Source organism: Salmo salar, chromosome ssa14 (genome assembly GCF_905237065.1).
Source record: "Salmo salar chromosome ssa14, Ssal_v3.1, whole genome shotgun sequence".
Lineage (NCBI taxonomy): Eukaryota > Metazoa > Chordata > Actinopteri > Salmoniformes > Salmonidae > Salmo > Salmo salar.
The window spans coordinates 81,358,583-81,379,226 of record NC_059455.1 but is presented as its reverse complement, the minus strand read 5'-3'; the positions used below and the strand labels follow the sequence as shown (position 1 = coordinate 81,379,226).

The window sequence follows — 20,644 nt, the reverse complement described above, 5'->3', positions numbered from 1 at the left end:
AAAAGCAGCCAACAAGTGCTCAGCGTATGTGGGAACTCCTTCAAGACTGTTGGAAAAAAAGCTGGTTGAGAGAATGCCAAGAGTGTGCAAAGCTGTCATCAGGGCAAAGGGTAGCTACTTTGAAGAATCTCAAATATAAAATATATTTTGATTTATTTAACACTTTTTTGGATACTACATGATTCCATTTGTGTTATTTCATAGTTTTAATGTCTTCACTATTACATTGGTCTGGTACTGGTACTCCCTGTAACAGCAGCACATTGATCTGGTACTGGTACTACCTGTAATAGCAGCACATTGATCTGGTACTGGTACTCCCTGTAACAGCAGCACATTGATCTGGTACTGGTACTCCCTGTAACAGCAGCACATTGATCTGATACTGGTACTCCCTGTAATAGCAGGACATTGATCTGGTACTGGTACTCCCTGTAATAGCAGGACATTGATCTGGTACTGGTACTCCCTGTAATAGCAGGACATTGATCTGGTACTGGTACTCCCTGTTTATAGCTCTATTCTTGTGTATTTCATTCCTCTTGTGTTACTATGTATATTTTCTGTATTTTTTAAACTCTGCATTGTTGGGAAGTAAGAATTTCACCTTAAAGTCTACACCTGTTGTATTCGGCACATGTGACAAATAGAATTTGATTTGATGTGATAATCAAAGGGATAAGGGGTGATTGATAAGCTTAGTCACCAGCTTGACTGTTTTATCCATTCTGTCCACTTTCCTTCATCCCCAGACCAATGGCTCCTGTCCTCTGCACCTGGCGTCTGCTGGGGGACACACCGAGGTGGTGAAGGTCCTCCTGGAGGCTGGGGCGTCTGTAGCTGAAGAGGACGCAGTGAGTGATGGAGAGAACACACAGCCTCACCTGGGGGGGACTGACCAAAGACTGACCACAGACTGACCAGAAATTATGCACTGTTACTGACTGTAGCTACATTTATTCAATTCATTTTTAGGGTGTCATACAAAACCCAGTCTACAGTAAAGAATAGCTCAGCAGAGATTGATTCATTCAAAAGTAGCTCAGATCAATTCATTCAAAAGCTCATTAACTTTCTCATCTTCCCAGGAAGGGATGACAGCCATTCACTTGGCAGCCAAGAACGGTCACACACACATCATGGACGTGCTGAAGGGAAGCCTCTCCTTTAAGATCACCAGCTCCAAGGTATCTGTCCCTACTCTTAAAACTAGAAAATGTTAACTACCTTATATACTGTAGTAGATACATTTGTTTAGGTATGTTGATTTAATGTGTAACTATGATCCCAGACAGGGTTGACTGCGTTGCATGTAGCAGCCCGTTTTGGTCAGGTGGACTTTGTCAGAGAGATCCTTACCAAGGTGCCGGCCACCATGCGCAGTGGCATCCCAAACAGCAACAGTGGGGAGGGAATACCAGTGCAGCAGCCCCCTTCAGAGGTAGGTAACTTTATAGTGCCAACCCCACAACTCACTTATGACCAGAAAATCAACAGTCTTCCCCCATGAATAAAAGAGTCCTTCATAAAAAGTCCTTCATTGTGTGTGTGTGTGTGTGTGTGTGTGTGTGTGTGTGTGTGTGTGTGTGTGTGTGTGTGTGTGTGTGTGTGTGTGTGTGTGTGTGTGTGTGTGTGTGTGCTCCAGTCAGGATACACTCCCCTGCACCTGGCTGCCCAGTCTGGCCATGAGAGTGTGGTGAGGATGCTGCTCAACTCCCCTGGTGTACAGGCAGACAAAGTGACAGACATACAGGTAAGCTTTTTTTCGTGTGTGTGCGCATGCGCGTAAGTGAATATGTGTAACGTTCGTCGTTATGGGTAGACCAAGGCGCAGCGTGAGTTGGGTTCATCATAATTTTATTTAAGGTGAACCAGAAAAAAACAATAAACAACACAACGAACGAAAAGTCTTGCAGGCTTCTAACAGCTATACAAAAACAAGATCCCACAACTGAAGGTGGGAAAAAGGGCTGCCTAAGTATGATTCCCAATCAGAGACAACGATAGACAGCTGCCTCTGATTGGAAACCATACTAGGCCAAACACAAAGAAATAGAAAACATAGAATAGAACATAGAAATACAAAATCTAGAATGCCCACCCAAATCACACCCTGACCTAACCAAAATAGAGAAATAAAAGTGCTCTCTATGGTCAGGGTGTGACAATATGTGTGAATATAGCAATGCGCAAGCCCCGCTCACCTGAGGATCTGTCTTTTTCAGGCATCAATTTCCTGTGTTTGAGGGGTGCAAAATCCACTAACCTTTTACTGCAGTGTGCTAAATCAGGGTCACACAGAGTGTTTCTTGGTAGTCTTAAACAAATCTACATTGAACAAAAGTTTACACCTCACACACATGGTTATGGGCTTAAAAATTATATATAGATATAGAGCTGAAATATACACAAGTTTTAGTTTGCATCCCAATACTTTATGTAAATCACAGAAAATTAAAATACAGGATTTTCTGAAAAAAAATAACAAAAGAAAAGTGTTTTAATTGAATTATGAAAAATATTAATAACATTCCTCCCATGAGGCCACTAGAGGGCACTTTGGTCATTTGACTGCAGGACTGGGCATCTCGCTGGGTTGATTGCTTTCCTTTTACTCTTCATACCTTTGCCTGTTGTTTTTTACCGTTAACGTTACGACCGCAGTGTCAAACACGTGTCAAACACATTCTGGTAATGGCTGAAATGGGCCAATGGAATACATTGTCTTTCTGTTGCATCTATAAGAACGCTAAACCTTCATCTGGGATTTAACGCATCATCTCGGCACTTACATCACAAGAAAGAAAAGAATTGTGGAATACATTTTTTGTGGAATTTAAAAAAGTAATAATTTCATACAGTTGAAATGTTTACAAATTAGATGCACTAAAATGAAAGTAACTTCCAAAAATGAACACTTGGATTATAGTGATATTATATCTGATCTCACAAACAATGTAAAGGATGTATAGATAGGTGTAATCTAGACCCAAGCCTGTTGATTTTTAATCTGAGGGTATCCTGCTATTGACACACTTGTTGAATTATGCAACAGAACGTGACAACAACAGTAATTCATTAATGAGGCAGTCTAGACAGAGCAGGTGAGTACAGGTAGACCTAGACAGAGCAGGTGAGTACAGGTAGGCCTAGACAGAGCAGGTGAGTACAGGTAGGCCTAGACAGAGCAGGTGAGTACAGGTAGACCTAGACAGAGCAGGTGACTACAGGTAGACCTAGACATAGCAGGTGAGTACAGGTAGGCCTAGACAGAGCAGGTGAGTACAGGTAGACAACCTAGACAGAGCAGGTGAGTACAGGTAGACAACCTAGACAGAGCAGGTGAGTACAGGTAGGCCTAGACAGAGCAGGTGAGTACAGGTAGACCTAGACAGAGCAGGTAAGTACAGGTAGACCTAGACAGAGCAGGTGTCTACAGGTAGACCTAGACAGAGCAGGTGACTACAGGTAGACCTAGACAGAGCAGGTAAGTACAGGTAGACCTAGACAGAGCAGGTGTCTACAGGTAGACCTAGACAGAGCAGGTGAGTACAGGTAGACCTAGACAGAGCAGGTGAGTACAGGTAGACCTAGACAGAGCAGGTGAGTACAGGTAGGCCTAGACAGAGCAGGTGAGTACAGGTAGACAACCTAGACAGAGCAGGTGAGTACAGGTAGACAACCTAGACAGAGCAGGTGAGTACAGGTAGACTTAGACAGAGCAGGTGAGTACAGGTAGACCTAGACAGAGCAGGTGACTACAGATAGACCTAGACAGAGCAGGTGGGTACAGGTAGGCATAGACAGAGCAGGTGAGTACAGGTAGACCTAGACAGAGCAGGTGAGTACAGGTAGACCTAGACAGAGCAGGTGAGTACAGGTAGACCTAGACAGAGCAGGTGAGTACAGGTAGACCTAGACAGAGCAGGTGAGTACAGGTAGACCTAGACAGAGCAGGTGAGTACAGGTAGACCTAGACAGAGCAGGTGAGTACAGGTAGACCTAGACAGAGCAGGTGAGTACAGGTAGACCTAGACAGAGCAGGTGAGTACAGGTAGACCTAGACAGAGCAGGTGAGTACAGGTAGACCTAGACAGAGACAGTTTTTCATGGTTGCGGCCCTGTTCAATCGCTTTATGTTAATGTATTAATATATGCAAATACCCCCAGTGTATTTATGCAAATTATGCATATATCAATTTCTTCAGTTTAACACAAAATAAATAAAAATACCTGATACCATTAGAAAATGTATATATGAGTGAATTATAAGAATTACAATATATATTATAGGAAAACTAATTGAATACCTGAATTACCACCAACATCCCTGAACTCTTTGTCTGTGGCAGTAAAATGTTTTAGGTGCTATAATTGTTTTAAAAACCTTTTAACAATTGTGATGGCCCCCCAAGTGGCACAGTGGTCGCACGACTCTCGACTCTCGACCTTCGCATCTCCCGAGTCCGTACGGGAGTTGCAGCCATGAGACAAGACTGTAACTACCAATTGGATACCATGAAATTGGGGAGAAAAGGGGTAAAAGTAAACACAAAAAAATATATATATATAAATAAACAATTGTGATGACCATTGCTAGTGCATTCGGAAATTATTCAGACCCCTTGACTTTTTCTACATTTAGTTACGTTACAGCCTTCTTCTAAAATGGATTACATTTTTTTTAAACTCATCAATTTACACACAATACCCCATAATGACAAAGCAAAAAATGTTTTTATTTTAGCAAATGTATTAAAATAAAAAACAGAAGTATCTTATTTACATAAGTATTCAGACCCTTTGCTATGAGACTCAAAATTGCGTTTAGGTGCATCCTGTTTCCATTGATCATCCTTGATATGTTTCTACAACTTGATTGGAGTCCACCTGTGGGAAATAAAATATATTGGACATGATTTGGAAAGGCACACACCTGTCTATATAAGGTCTCACAGTTGACAGTGCATGTCAAAGCAAAAACCAAGCCATGAGGTCAAAGGAATTGTCCGTAGAGCACCGAGGCAGGATTGTGTCGAGGTACAGATCTGGAGAAGGGTACCAAAAAATGTCTGCAGCATTGAATGTCCCCAAGAACACAGTGGCCTCCATCATTCTTAAATGGAAGAAATTTGGAACCACCAAGACTCTTCCAAGAGCTGGCCACCTGGCCAAACTGAGCAAACGGGGGAGAAAGGCCTTGGTCAGGGAGGTGACCAAGAACCTGATGGCCACTCTGACAAAGCTCCAGAGTTCCTCTGTGGAGATGGCAGAAACTTCCAGAAGGACAACCATCTCTGCAGCACTCCACCAATCAGGCCTTTATGGTAGAGTGGCCAGACGGAAGCCACTCCTCAGTAAAAGGCACATTACAGCCCACTTAGAGTTTGCCAAAAGGTACCTAAAGGACTGTCAGACCATGAGAAACAAGATTCTCTGGTCTGATGAAACCGAGATTGAACTCTTTGGCCTGAATGCCAAGCATCATGTCTGGAAGAAGCATGGTTGTGGCAGCATCATGCTGTGGGGATGTTTTTCAGCGGCAGGGACTGGGAGACTAGTCAGGATCGAGGGGAAAAATGAACAGAGCAAAGTACAGAGAGATCCTTGATGAAAACCTGCTCTAGAGCACTCAGGACCTCAGACTGGGACTAAGGTTCACCTTCCAACAGTACAAGGACTCTAAGCACACAGCCAAGACAACAAAGGAATGGTTTCAGGACAAGTCTCTGAATGTCCTTGAGTGGTCCAGCCAGAGCCCGGACTTGAACCTGATCGAACATCTCTGGAGAGACCTGAAAATATCTGATCAGTGACACTCCCCATCCAACCTAACAGAGCTTGAGATGATCTGCAGAGAAGAATGGAAGAAACTCCCCAAATACAGGTGTGCCAAGCCTGTAGCGTCATACCCAAGAAGACTTGAAGGCTGTAATCGCTGCCAAAGGTGCTTCAGCAAAGTACTGAGTAAAGGGTCTGAATACTTATGTAAATGTGATATTTCAGTGTTTTAGGTTTAATAAATTAGCAAAAAAATATATATATATGTTTTTGTTTTGTCATTATGGGCTATTGTGTGTAGATTGATGAGGAATAAAAACAATGTAATCCATTTTAGAATAAGGCTGTAAGGTAACAAAATGTTGGAAAAATCAAGGGGTCTGAATACTTTCTCAATGCATTTTACATGAGTGTATTGTCGTGTCTTTGGGGTACCATTAAACTGAAGACATGTTTATCAATTAACTCCCTGTAATTATTATCACGCGATCAAACTGATTCATCGTTTAATTGTAATTAACTAGGAGATCGGGGCACCAAGGAAAATAGTCAGATTACAAAGTTATAATTTTCCTATATTATAACATTATATATTATATTCTATCATAGTATAGGCCGATTATCTTCTGGTTTAAATGGTGTATTTTACCTCGCGTCCAGTCTCATTCCAAACGTCGTAAATTGTTGCATCTGCACGAACCCAGTCTTTACTAAGAGTCATCCATACATCAATTGTCTTAAAATCATTTATTTACTAAACTAATTAATTCACAGAAAGTATACAAACAGTAATTATCATCACAAAGAATTGGTAGAGTAATGTGCCCTAGTGGTCTAAAACAGGCATGGCTGGTCTGTTAGACAATGGGTCATAAACGGTCAGCTGAGGAGGTACACAGAGTTCATTAATATTAACAATTGACAATTGAACGCTCACTCATTCGGGAACAATTGCAATCAATATATATTTACGCTCAGTGTGTCGTCGGGATCCTTGTTGGAGCGTCGTTCTGTTGAAGAGTTCTCTCTCTCTCTCTCTCTCTCTCTCTCGGTTAGAATGGATCTTTCAAAGCGACATTCATTAATGTCGTCATAGAATGGATGTTTCGTTGGTCTTCGCGTTCAATGATATAATTTACTTAGCTGCAGACTAATAATTAATATCAAAGACTTGTTCTTATTCTGTCGGTATCAATAGTCTAAAAGTTAACCACGTGGTATGGTTCACTTTCAGTAGATGGGTTGGATGGTCAAACCTATTGGCCAACTCATCAATTGAGTGGAGGCCTGGTCTGGAGAAATGTAAATCAGGGTATAGTTTTATAGTGACCATAGGACAGGCTTGTCAAATGACGCCTGGTCCTGTCTGTGTACCTGGGGGCGTGCCGATGACTGAGTTAAGCTTGGTACAGAAATATAATTATATCACATTAACATCAGTACATAGCATCTCAATGTATTACAAATAGCTTTATCCTTATTAATACATTCTATACAACCATGTGATGCAAGTCTCATCTCTGAGGCTATTATATAAACCGTTTTATGGTGATATGGCTATATTGTCTCTTCTGAGTATCACAAAATTGTACCAAGCGGACCAGTTCGTAGCTGGATTCTTCACCAATCTTCCATACCTTCTCCAGAACACAAATGTTGCTTGGCTCCCCAATTCTGTGAGTTGGAAGAATTTCCTGTGTCTCTCTATGGGCCATGTGGCAAGAGATTCTCCTCTTAGAGTTTTTACAACCCTTTCACACAGGGCCTGGGTGGGGGAAGGTAGGTTGGGGGATGGTGCAAAGGGGGGAGGGGGTCAGCTGTCCTCCCTGTACTCAAAGAGGCCAACGTCATGACAGTATGCATTTTGTGCAAGGGTTTATGTGTAAATGTTTGTGTGCATGTGCGCGTTTTGCAAGCTTGTGTGTGAGCATATGTGTACGGTATATATGTGTGGGGATCTGTCAGACTGACCGTCCTCCTGTCCCTCCCCCTTCTCCTCAGGGCTCCACCCCCCTTCACCTGGCGGCCCAGAGTGGTCACATGTCTGTGGTGGGGCTGCTGCTGAGCCGCTCCAGCTCTCTGCTGCACCTGAGGGACAAGCAGGGCCGCACCTGTCTGCACCTGGCTGCCGCCAGCGGCCACGTGGCCATGGTCAGAGTGCTGCTGGGCCAGGGAGCCGAGATCAACCACACCGAAGAGGTAAGACTGACCTGGAGATGGAGATGTTATGGGGAGAATATGTGGATGTTATAGAACCATTATGGGGAGAGTATGAGGATGTTATGGAAACATTATGGGGAGAGTATGAGGATGTTATGGAAACATTATGGGGAGAGTATGAGGATGTTATGAGGATGTAAGGGGATGTTATGTAAACATTATGGAGAGAGTATGAAGATGTAAGGGGATGTTATGGAAACAGTATGGGGAACGTATGGGGATGTTATGAGGAGAGTATGAGGATGTTATGGAAACATTATGGGGAGAGTATGAGGATGTTATGGAAACGTTAAAGGGAGAGTATGAGGATGTAAGGGGATGTTATGGAAACATTATGGGGAGAGTATGAGAATGTTATGGAAACATTATGTGGAGAGTATGAGGATGTTATGGAAACATTATGGGGAGAGTATGAGGATGTTATGGAAACGTTAAAGGGAGAGTATGAGGATGTAAGGGGATGTTATGGAAACATTATGGGGAGAGTATGAGGATGTAAGGGGATGTTATGGAAACATTATGGAGAGAGTATGAGGATGTTATGGAAACATTATGGGAGAGTATGAGGATGTAAGAGGATGTTATGGAAACGTTATGGGGAGAGTATGAGAATGTTATGGAAACATTATGGGGAGAATATGAGGATGTTATGGAAACATTATGGGGAGAGTATGAGGATGTAAGGGGATGTTATGGAAACATTATGGAGAGAGTATGAGGATGTTATAGAAACATTATGGGGAGAGTATGAGGATGTTATGGAAACATTATGGGGAGAGTATGAGGATGTTATGGAAACATTAAAGGGAGAGTATGAGGATGTAAGGGGATGTTATGGAAACGTTATGGGGAGAGTATGAGGATGTTATGAGGATGTAAGGGAATGTTATGGAAACATTATGGGGAGAGTATAGGGATGTTATGAGGATGTAAGGGGATTTTATGGAAACATTATGGGGAGAGTATGGGGGTATAAGGGGATATTATGGAAACATTATGGGTAAAGTATTGGGATGTTATGGGGAGAGTATGAGGATGTTATGGAAACATTATGGGGAGAGTATGAGGATGTAAGGGGATGTTATGGAAACGTTATGGGAAGAGTATGAGGATGTAAGGGGATGTTACGGAAACATTATGGGGAGAGTATGAGGATGATATGAGGATATAAGGGAATGTTATGGAAACATTATGGGGAGAGTATAGGGATGTTATGAGGATGTAAGTGTCACGGGCAGGGGGTGTTTGTTTAGGGTGTTTCGGGGTGTTTTGTTTAATGTTCTATGTTAGTGTAATTCTATGTTCACTCTATTTGTTCTATTTCTATGCGTAGTTTATTGGGTTGCCCTTCAATTGGAGGCAGCTGTTCCTCGTTGCCTCTAATTGAAGGTCCTATTTAATAGAGGTGTTTTTGTGATGGGATTTGTGCGTAGTTGTTTCTCTGTATAGTCATTTTGTCCTTACTAGACTGTTTTTTCGTCGTTGTTTTGTTTAAGTGTTTTATATCACGTTTCTTTATATATAAAGAAGAAGATGAGCACTTACATTCCCGCTGCGTTTTGGTCCACTCCATACGACGAACGTGACAGAACTACCCACCACCAACGGACCAAGCAGCGGAGGATGGAGCAGCAAAGGTATTTGGAATCGTGGACATGGGAGGAAATTTTGGACGGGGCAGGACCTTGGCACCAGGCTGGGGAGTACCGGCGACCTAAGGAGGAGCTGGAGGCAGCCAAGGCGGAGCGGCGTCATTATGAGACATTATACGCACAGATTGGCAAGTGTGAGAGGCAGCCCCAATAAATGTTTTGGGGGGGCACACGGGAAGAGTGGCTAGGTCAGGTGATAGACCTAAGCCAACTCCCCGTGCTTATTATGGGGAGCAGCGGATCAAGAGAGCACCATGCTATGCGGATGTGCGCACGATCTCGCCCATGCGCACGCACAGTCCGGTGCGAGCGATCCCAGCCCCTCGCAAGTGCCGTGCTAGCGGGAGCACTCAGCCAGAAGGGGTTGTGTGCTCCAGACCTCCAGTGCTTATTCATGGCCCGGTGTATCCAGTACCAGCACCACGCACTAGGCTTCCAGTGCGTCAGCCCAGTCCAGTACGTCCTGTTCCTGCTCCTCGCACTAGCCTTGGGGTGCGTGTCTCCAGTCTGGTACCTCCAGTACCAGCCCCACGCAGTAGGCTTCCAGTGCGTCAGCCCAGTCCAGTACGTCCTGTTCCTGCTCCTCGCACTAGCCTTGTGGTGCGTGTCTCCAGTCTGGTACTTCCAGTACCAGCCCCACGCACTAGGCCTCCAGTGCGCAGTCCCCGTCCAGAGCTTCCGACGACAGTACCCCGTCCAGAGCTTCCGACGACAGTTCCCCGTCCAGAGCTTCCGGCGACAGTTCCCCGACCAGAGCTTCCGGCGACAGTTCCCCGTCCAGAGCTTCCGGCGACAGTTCCCCGTCCAGAGCTTCCGGCGACAGTGTCCCGTCTAGAGCTTCCAGCGACAGTTTCCCGTCTAGTGCTTCCGGCGATGTTCTACAGTCCAGAGCCTGCAGAGACGGCCCACAGTCCGGAGCCTGCAGAGACGGCCCACAGTCCGGAGCCTGCAGAGACGGCCCACAGTCCGGAGCCTGCAGAGACGGCCCACAGTCCGGAGCCTGCAGAGACGGCCCACAGTCCGGAGCCTGCAGAGACGGCCCACAGTCCGGAGCCTGCAGAGACGGCCCACAGTTCGGAGCCGATAGAGACGGCCTACCGTCCAGAACCGGTGCAGCCAGAGTCGCCCTACAGTCCAGAACCGGCGCAGCCAGAGTCGCCCTACAGTCCGGAACCGGCGCAGCCAGAGTCGCCCTACAGTCCGGAACCGGCGCAGCCAGAGTCGCCCTCCAGTCCACAGCTCCCGGAGTCGCCCTCCAGTCCGAGGTCTCCAGTGACGCGCATCAGCCCGAGGTCTCCAGCGACGCGCATCAGCCCGAGGTCTCCAGCGACGCGCATCAGCCCGAGGTCTCCAGCGACGTGCATCAGCCCGAGGTCTCCAGCGACGCGCATCAGCCCGAGGTCTCCAGCGGGGGTGGACAGGTTAGGTTGGGGACTAAGGCCGGGGCCTGAGCCACCTCCGTAGTTGGTGTTATGGTGTAGCACGGGGGCCGTCGGTGACGGTAGCCACCCTCCCTTCCCTCCCTTTAGTTTGGGATTATTTTTTGTTTGTTTTTGGGGTTATTGTATTAGGTTTTGTTTTGTTGTTTCAGGTGCATCCGGGATCTGCACCTTTGGGGGGGTACTGTCACGTCCTGACCAGTAAAAGGGGTTGTTTGTTATTATAGTTTGGTCAGGGCGTGGCAGGGGGTGTTTGTTTAGGGTGTTTCGGGGTGTTTTGGTTTATGTTCTATGTTAGTGTATTTCTATGTTCGTTCTATTTGTTCTATTTCTATGCGTAGTTAATTGGGTTGAGCTGTTCCTCGTTGCCTCTAATTGAAGGTCCTATTTAATAGAGGTGTTTTTGTCGTGGGATTTGTGGGTAGTTGTTTCTCTGTATAGTCATTTTGTCCTTACAAGACAGTTTTTTCGTCATTGTTTTGTTTAAGTGTTTTGTATCACATTTCTTTATATATAGAGAAGAAGATGAGCACTTACATTCCCGCTGCGTTTTGGTCCACTCCATACGACGAACGTGACAGTAAGGGGATGTTATGGAAACATTGTAGGGAGAGTGTGAGGATGTAAGAGGATTGTATGGAAACATTATGGGGAGAGTATGAGGATGTAAGAGGATGTTATGGAAACGTTTTTGGGAGACTATGAGGATGTTATGGAAACATTATGGGGAGAGTATGAGGATGTAAGAGGATGTTATGGAAATGTTTTTGGGAGACTATGAGGATGTTATGGAAACATTATGGGGAGAGTATGAGGATGTAAGGGGATGTTATGGATGTTATGGAAACGTTGTGGGGAGAGTATGAGGATGTTATGAGGATGTAAGTGGATGTTATGGAAACATTATGGGGAGAGTATGAGGATGTAAGGGGATGTTATGGAAACGTTATGGGGATAGTATGAGGATGTTATGGGGATGTAAGTGAATGTTATGGAAACATTATGGGGAGAGTATGAGGATGTTATGGAAACATTATGGGGAGAGTATGAGGATGTAAGGGGATGTTATGGAAACGTTATGGGGAGAGTATGAGGATGTAAGGGGATGTTATGGAAACATTATGGGGAGAGTATGAGGATGTTATGGAAACATTATGGGGAGAGTATGAAAGGGGATGTTATGGAAACGTTATGGGGAGAGGATGAGGATGTAAGGGGATGTTATGGAAACGTTATGGGGAGAGGATGAGGATGTAAGGGGATGTTATGGAAACGTTATGCGGAGAGTATGAGGATGTTATGGGGATGTAAGTGAATGTTATGGAAACATTATGGGGAGAGTATGAGGATGTAAGAGGATGTTATGGGGAGAGTATGAGGATGTAAGGGGGATGTTATGGAAACATTATGGGGAGAGTATGAGGATGTAAGGGGATGTTATGGAAACGTTATGGGAAGAGTATGAGGATGTTATGGGGATGTAAGGGAATGTTATGGAAACATTATTGGGAGAGTATGAGGATGTTAAGGAAACATTATGGGGAGAGTATGAGGATGTTATGAGGATGTAAGGGAATATTATGAAAACATTATTGGGAGAGTATGAGGATGTTATGGAAACATTATGGGGAGAGTATGAGGATGTAAGGGGATGTTATGGAAACATTATGGGGAGAGTATGAGGATGTATGGAAATGTTATGGAAACATTATGGGGAGAGTATGAGGATGTTATGAGGATGTATGGAAATGTTATGGAAACATTATGGGGAGAGTATAGGGATGTTATGAGGATGTAAGGAGATGTTATGGAAACATTATGGGGAGAGTATAGGGATGTTATGAGGATGTAAGAGGATGTTATGGAAACATTATAGGGAGAGTATGAGGATGTTATGGAAACATTATGGGGAGAGTATGAGGATGTAAGTGAATGTTATGGAAATATTATGGAGAGAGTATGAGGATGTTATGGAGACATTATTGGGAGAGTATGAGGATGTTATGGTGACAATAATTAAAAAAACTATTCCAGATCACACACTAATTCCATTGACACCTGATACCCCCCCCCCTAATTCTAGAGTGGCTGGACCCCGCTCCACTACGCAGCCAAAGCAGGCTGTCTGGACATGGTGCGGTTCCTGGTGGAGAGTGGGGCGTCGGCCAGTATAGAGTGCCATGGGCGACGAACGCCACTGCAGTACGCTGCCGGGGATAACCACCAGGGGACGGTTAGCTTTCTGCTACGACGAGAAGAGAACAACATACTGAGACTGCTGGAGGACAGGAAGGTTGGTGTTCTCTCTCTCTTTCTGGCTGTCGTTCTTTTCCTGAGCAAGGCTGTTAACCCACTGTTCCTCGGGCACCGAAGACGTGGATGTTGATGAAGGCAGCCCCCTGCACCTCTCTGATTCAGAGGGGTTGGGTTAAATGTGGAAGACACGTTTCAGTTTATACATTCAGTTGTTCAACTGACTAGGTATCCCCTTTCCCTTTCAATATTCTCCCTATAATTTCTACTTTCTTTCTAGTCTAACCACAAGATGTCAGCAAACCACAATTTTAATAGAACAGGCACTGCCAGAACATATTTAAATCAATGTTGCTGATCAGTACCTAGTTTGTGTTTGACCTGATGGTGTGTTGGTGTGTGTTGTCTGTAGTTTGTGTTTGACCTGATGGTGTGTGTGTCTTGTTTGTGTTTGACCTGATGGTGTGTTGGTGTGTGTTGTCTGTAGTTTGTGTTTGACCTGATGGTGTGTTGGTGTGTGTTGTCTGTAGTTTGTGTTTGACCTGATGGTGTGTGTTGTCTGTAGTTTGTGTTTGACCTGATGGTGTGTGTTGTCTGTAGTTTGTGTTTGACCTGATGGTGTGTGTTGTTTGTAGTTTGTGTTTGACCTGTTGGTGTGTGTTGTCTGTAGTTTGTGTTTGACCTGATGGTGTGTTGGTGTGTGTTGTCTGTAGTTTGTGTTTGACCTGAGGTGTGGTGGTGTGTGTTGTTGTAGTTTGTGTTTGACCTGATGGTGTGTTGGTGTGTGTTGTCTGTAGTTTGTGTTTGACCTGATGGTGTGTGTTGTCTGTAGTTTGTGTTTGACCTGAGTGTGTTGGTGTGTGTTGTCTGTAGTTTGTGTTTGACCTGATGGTGTGTTGGTGTGTGTTGTCTGTAGTTTGTGTTTGACCTGATGGTGGTGTGTGTTGTCTGTAGTTTGTGTTTGACCTGATGGTGTGTGTTGTCTGTAGTTTGTGTTTGACCTGATGGTGTGTGTTGTCTGTAGTTTGTGTTTGACCTGATGGTGTGTGTTGTCTGTAGTTTGTGTTTGACCTGATGGTGTGTGTTGTCTGTAGTTTGTGTTTGACCTGATGGTGTGTGTTGTCTGTAGTTTGTGTTTGACCTGATGGTGTGTGTTGTCTGTAGTTTGTGTTTGACCTGATGGTGTGTGTTGTCTGTAGTTTGTGTTTGACCTGATGGGTGTGTTGGTGTGTGTTGTCTGTAGTTTGTGTTTGACCTGATGGTGTGTGTTGTCTGTAGTTTGTGTTTGACCTGATGGTGTGTGTTGTCTGTAGTTTGTGTTTGACCTGATGGTGTGTTGGTGTGTGTTGTCTGTAGTTTGTGTTTGACCTGATGGTGTGTGTTGTCTGTAGTTTGTGTTTGACCTGATGGTGTGTTGGTGTGTGTTGTCTGTAGTTTGTGTTTGACCTGGTGGTGTGTGTTGTCTGTAGTTTGTGTTTGACCTGATGCTGTGTGTTGTCTGTAGTTTGTGTTTGACCTGATGGTGTGTGTTGTCTGTAGTTTGTGTTTGACCTGATGGTGTGTTGGTGTGTGTTGTCTGTAGTTTGTGTTTGACCTGATGGTGTGTTGGTGTGTGTTGTCTGTAGTTTGTGTTTGACCTGATGGTGTGTTGGTGTGTGTTGTCTGTAGTTTGTGTTTGACCTGGTGGTGTGTGTTGTCTGTAGTTTGTGTTTGACCTGATGCTGTGTGTTGTCTGTAGTTTGTGTTTGACCTGTTGGTGTGTGTTGTCTGTAGTTTGTGTTTGACCTGATGGTGTGTGTTGTCTGTAGTTTGTGTTTGACCTGATGGTGTGTGGGAAACTGAACTCCAACACTACTCTGGAGGAGCTAGTTCTTCACTCTGCTGCTCCCCTGGACACGGCCGTGCGTCTGTCCCGAGCCCTGAGCCTAGCCGCCCTCAGGGAGAAGGAGCGCTACGTGGACCTCCAGGCGGCAGCCCACCACTGTGAAAGCCTGGCCTCTGACCTGCTCAGCATGGCCTCGGCCGGGGGGAGGGGGGCCGGCGCCGTACTCACGGCGGTGGACCATAGAGGGGCCAGCGTGCTGGACTGCCTGATCGAGGGGAGGCAGAAGGGAGTGGTGGCCCACCCGGCTGTCCAGAAGTACATGACGGAGGTGTGGTATGGCAGTCTGCAGTGGGACTCCTGGAGGATCCTGCTGCTGTTTTTTGGCCTGCTGCTCTGCCCTCCACTGTGGCTGTTCGTCTCACTGCCTCTCAAACACAGGTACAGAGTAGACTTTCATAGATACAGGTTCATAGCCTTTATTAATGGGAGCCCTTTTGAGGCTAACCCACTGGACACACAACGTCATTTCAACGTGGAAATTTGGGTAATATTTGGTAGATATTGATAAATGAGATTTCAACCTTTATTTACCAACTCAGAAAGTCAGCCAGAAGTTTGTAGAATGACCAATGTGTTATCACTATGCTTTCAACCATCTAAAAGCAGAACCAAATTCCAATGGGAAAACAATGTCAGGTTTTTGGTTCATCTAAATGTGTTATCACTGTGCTTTCAACCATTTAAAAGAAAAATGGGAAAACAATGTCAGATATTTTGTATTTTTACAACAAATAGATGTGTTATCCCTGTGCTTCATCTAATAGCAGAACCAAATGACCTGGATAGCAGTTGAGATTACATTAAAAGTACATGGTGCAAGTGATCAATGCTGTTCGAGATTCTGCACAGATATTTATGTTGTGAAGATCTCCACAGACCTGAGACCTTTGCATGCAATCTTGAACATGCACGCTTTCTATGTTTACATAAGAATACATATATAGTTACAGTAGGCTAACCTCAAACTGTGGCCATGGATGTGTTACTCATTTTAAGGTTGAATAAATGCTGTTACATTAGTTTGTAGTTTGCCTTAACTTTAGGCTATTTACTGTATTACAAAAGAATATTGAATTGTGTTTTGTTGTCAACGCAACCAAATATCACCATTTAAAGGATAATGGTTGAATAGTTGATTTAGTCTGGCTTTAATTCCAGTTTTTCTACAAATCAATAATTTATATGTTGGATTCAAGTCTCCATCTCAACCAATAATCAAAGTTAAAGAATAGGATTAAATCAAATCAAACTTTATTTAAAGTGCATTTCAAGTTTTATTTGATTTAGTCCTATTCTTTAACTTAGATTTTTGGTTGAGATGGAGACGTGAATCGAACATATCTATTACTAATTTGTAGACAAACTGTAATTAAAGCCAGACTAAGTCAGTGGCACAGATGGAACTATCCAAGCAGAAGATGAATCTCCTTTAACTGTTCATATTTGGTTGCATTGACAACAAACACAATTCTATATCCAGTTTGCCTACAAATGAATAATTGATATGTTGGATTAACATCTCCAACTCAACCAAAAATCGAAGTTCAAGAATAGGACTAAATCTAATCTTATCGACGTTTAAATGTACTTTAAAGAAAGTTTGATTTGATTTAGTTGTATTCTTTAACTTAGATTTTTGGTTGAGATGGAGACGTGACTCTAACATATTAATGATTAACTTGAAGATTACATTTGAAATCAACCAAAGTTTGAAACCTTAGGGCTATATGTATTGTCTATTTTTAGTTAAACCATGGGTTGAATTGAAGCAATAGCTGTTGATGACATCCCAAATGCTGCATAGACCTAAATAGTCTCATTGATAATATATGACCTATAAAGTATGGTTACATTTCATTTGCTCTGTTAAACCTACCTTTTGGAATAATTTAGATAGATACAGTGAATATATTTAGTTATTACGAGATCTCTCAATAATCATTCTTGCGATAGCACATGGGTAGTAGTCAGTGACCAACGTCCACACTAAGCAGGACCAGGCTTGGTTAAAACCCTGCATGGGAGACCTAATAAATAGCAGGGGGGGGTTTTCTGATCATGTAAATTTTTTACAATGATGACATAATCCTGTGGTTGAGATTCCACCCTCAAAACAACTGGTTTTTTTTTTTTTCACTTAGATTCCTTGTCACAATACATTGACAAATTACATTGAAACAACGTTGAGTCAACCAGTTTGTGCCGAGTGGGATGTGTTTACATTCAAACATTGTATCTCAAACTCTACCAGTTACAAAAAGAGAACTAAGACTCGCTATTTTTGACCAATCATGAATCAATTATTCAGCAATTAACTTAAAACATATAAACTCCTCCGGGGAATCAATGACAGTTTTGTATGATAGTTGATTGCCAGACAATATTATCTTGGGATTGAATATTATTTTAGGATTTAATGTAAAGTCTTTCAAAACCACACCAGGTTCAACACCATCCCCATCGTGAAGTTCATGAGCTACCTGGTGTCCCACATCTTTCTCCTGGCCCTCTTCATCCTCACCATCGCCTACCCCCCGCTGATTCCCATCCACATGGGTCACCTGCTGCCTGGATGGAGTGAGTGGCTGCTGCTGGCCTGGCTGGGGGGCATGCTGGTGTCTGAGCTCACTCAGCCAGGGGAGCGCCATGGCCTAGCCTGGATCCGAGTGCTTGTCCTGGGCTTCTCCACCGCTGCCTTGCTCTGCCATCTCCTGGCCCTGGTTCTCCAGCTCTGGCCCGACTACCATCTCCACTGCCTTTTCACCCGAAACGTCCTACTAGCCGTGGCCATGACTCTAGGCTTCATCCAGCTGCTGGAGTTCCTGACCTTCCACCACCTGTTCGGCCCCTGGGCCATCATCATCAGGTGAGAGAAGATCAGTGGAGAAAACTATACAAGTAGGCTATTTACTAGGTAGGAGCAGATCAACATGTCAGCAGGACTGATACTGCAACTAAACAGGTCTTCCTCTGCTCCTACAGTGCATTTGGAAAGTATTCAGACCCCTTGACTTTTTCCACATTTTGTTACGTTACAGCCTTATTCTAAAACGGATTAAATAGTTTTTTCCCCTCATCAATCGACACACAATACCCCATAATGACAAAGCAAATAAAGGTTTTTAGAAATGTTTGCACATTTATTAAAAAATAAAATCTGAGATATTACATAAGTATTCAGACTAGTTGAAGCTTTGTTGAAGCACCTTTGACAGTGATTACAGCCTGGAGTCTTCTTGCGTATGACGCTACAAGCTTGGCACACCTGTATTTGCTTCCGTCTGGCCACTCTTCCATAAAGGCCTGATTGGTGGAGTGCTGCAGAGATCGTTGTCCTTCTGGAAGGTTCTCCCATCTCCACCTCACTAACCAAGGCACTTCTCCCCGATTGCTCAGTTTGGCCGGGCGGCCAGCTCTAGGAAGAGTCTTGGTGGTTCCAAACTTCTTCAATGCTGCAGAATTTTTTTGGTACCCTTCCCCAGATCTGTGCCTCGACACAATCCTGTCTCGGAGCTCTACGGACAATTCCTTCAACCTCATGGCTTTGCTCTGACATGCATTGTCAACTGTGGTACATTACTGTGGTACAGGTGTGTGGCTTTCCAAATCATGTCCAATCAATTGAATTTACCACAGGTTGACTCCAATCAAGTTGTAGATCAATGGAAACAGGATGCACCTGAGCTCAATTTTGAGTCTCATAGCAAAGGGTCTGAATACTTACATAAATAACGTATTTCTGTTTTTTATTTTTAATACATTTGCAAAATTTTCTAGAAACCTGTTTCCCTTTGTCATTACGGGGTATTGACTGTAGATTGATGAGGGAAAAACATTGAATCCATTTTAGAATAAGCTGTAACGTAACAAAATGTTTAAAAAGTCAAGGGGTCTGAATACTTTCCGAATGCACTGTACCTCTGTAAATATGTTGTTATTGTTCACTTAAGTATTATCTGCAATAATAAGGCCTTATTTTTGAATTTTTTTTGGCTTCTATCCTCATCAGTGACCTGATGAAGGATCTGGGAAGGTTTGCCGTCATCCTGGTGCTCTTCCACATCGCCTTCACCATGAGCTTGTGTGCCGTCTACAATGCCACCTTTGAGAAGCCAGAGACAGCAGGCCCCACCCCTCGGAACGTGTCGGTCCTGCTCTTCTTCGCCCTTTTCGGCCTGACGGAGCCTAATGACATGCCTATGTTGGAGGGCTCGTCCCCGGCTGCCAACGTGGTGGCCCAACTGGTGTTTGGCATCTACCTGGTGGTGACGGTGATCGTGCTGATCAACCTGCTCATTGCCATGATGAGTGACACCTACCAGCGCATTCAGGCCCGCTCGGACACTGAGTGGAAGTTTGGCCGGGCTGTGCTCATACGGGACATGAGTAGGAAGTCGGGCACGCCGTCTCCATTCAACCTCTTCACCAACCTCTTCTTCTTCGCCAAGGTGCTTTGCAAACATGGAGGTGACTTTCATACTAGTGTTCCTACCTTGTTCAGGGAATTCATAGATTCAATATTGGCAGTTTTAACCACTACAAATGATTGTTTCTCAAGGAGGCAAACCATGAGTGTAATGCTACATCATGTATTATATATACACTGAGTATACAAAACATTATGGACACCTGCTCTTTCCATGACATTGACTGACCAGGTGAATCCAGGTGAAAGCTATGATCCCTTATTGATTTCACTTGTTAAATCCACTTCATTGAAGAGGAGGAGACAGGTTAAAGAAGGATTTTTAAGCCTTGAGACAATTGAGACATGAATTGTGTATGTGTGCCATTCAGAGGAAGAATGGGCAAGACAAAAGATTTAAGTACATTTGAACAGGGTATGGTAGTAGGTGCCAGGCACACTGGTTTGTGTCAACAACTGCAACGCTGCTGGGTTTTTGACGCTCAACAGTTTCCTGTGTGTATCAAGAATGGTCCATCACCCAAAGGACTTCCAGCCAACTTGACACAGCTGTGGGAAGCATTGGAGTCAAAATGGGCCAGCATTCCTATGGAACGCTTTCCACACCTTGTAGAGTCCATGCCACGACAAATTGAGTCTGTTCTGAGGGCAAAAGGTGGGGTGCAACTCAATATTAGGAAGGTATTCTTAATGTTTTGTACACTCAGTATGTGTTATGTATAACCCCCCAGGTAAGATCTGCTCTACAGAGGGCCGGGACCTGATGACTGAAGAGGAGGATGCAGAGGGTCTGCCTGGGCCTGACCCCCGCTCTCTGGACATACCAGCTCACACCTCCCTGGGCTGGATGAGGACCAACAAAAGGACACAGATCCTACCTGAGGGTGAGGCTCTGAATGGACTGATCCATTTCAATTCACTGATTTCAATTGATTGAGATTCACAGATTTTATGTATTTCAATTCACTTCAATGAACTGTTCAAAGTA

The 20,644-nt window shown here is 44.1% G+C and overlaps 1 protein-coding gene across 2 annotated transcripts in view; it reads left to right on the top strand.

Annotated features, from left to right (window-relative positions):
- trpn1 (transient receptor potential cation channel, subfamily N, member 1) overlaps positions 1–20,644 on the top strand; it is a 44,143-nt gene that overhangs the window by 20,827 nt on the left and 2,672 nt on the right. The window contains exons 20-29 of one of the 2 annotated variants that reach the window (XR_006758974.1): positions 753–854; positions 1,089–1,187; positions 1,292–1,441; positions 1,646–1,753; positions 7,783–7,980; positions 13,176–13,385; positions 15,154–15,608; positions 17,674–18,096; positions 19,240–19,678; positions 20,388–20,540. Coding sequence is in view for 1 of the 2 variants with exons in the window: in XM_014142698.2 (XP_013998173.2) it covers positions 753–854; positions 1,089–1,187; positions 1,292–1,441; positions 1,646–1,753; positions 7,783–7,980; positions 13,176–13,385; positions 15,154–15,608; positions 17,674–18,096; positions 19,240–19,697; positions 20,388–20,540 (2,356 nt within the window). In the remaining variant the exon portion in view is untranslated. Of the gene's footprint in view, positions 1–752; positions 855–1,088; positions 1,188–1,291; positions 1,442–1,645; positions 1,754–7,782; positions 7,981–13,175; positions 13,386–15,153; positions 15,609–17,673; positions 18,097–19,239; positions 19,698–20,387; positions 20,541–20,644 lie in introns of both variants that reach the window. The other variant, XM_014142698.2, reaches the window with a different exon arrangement.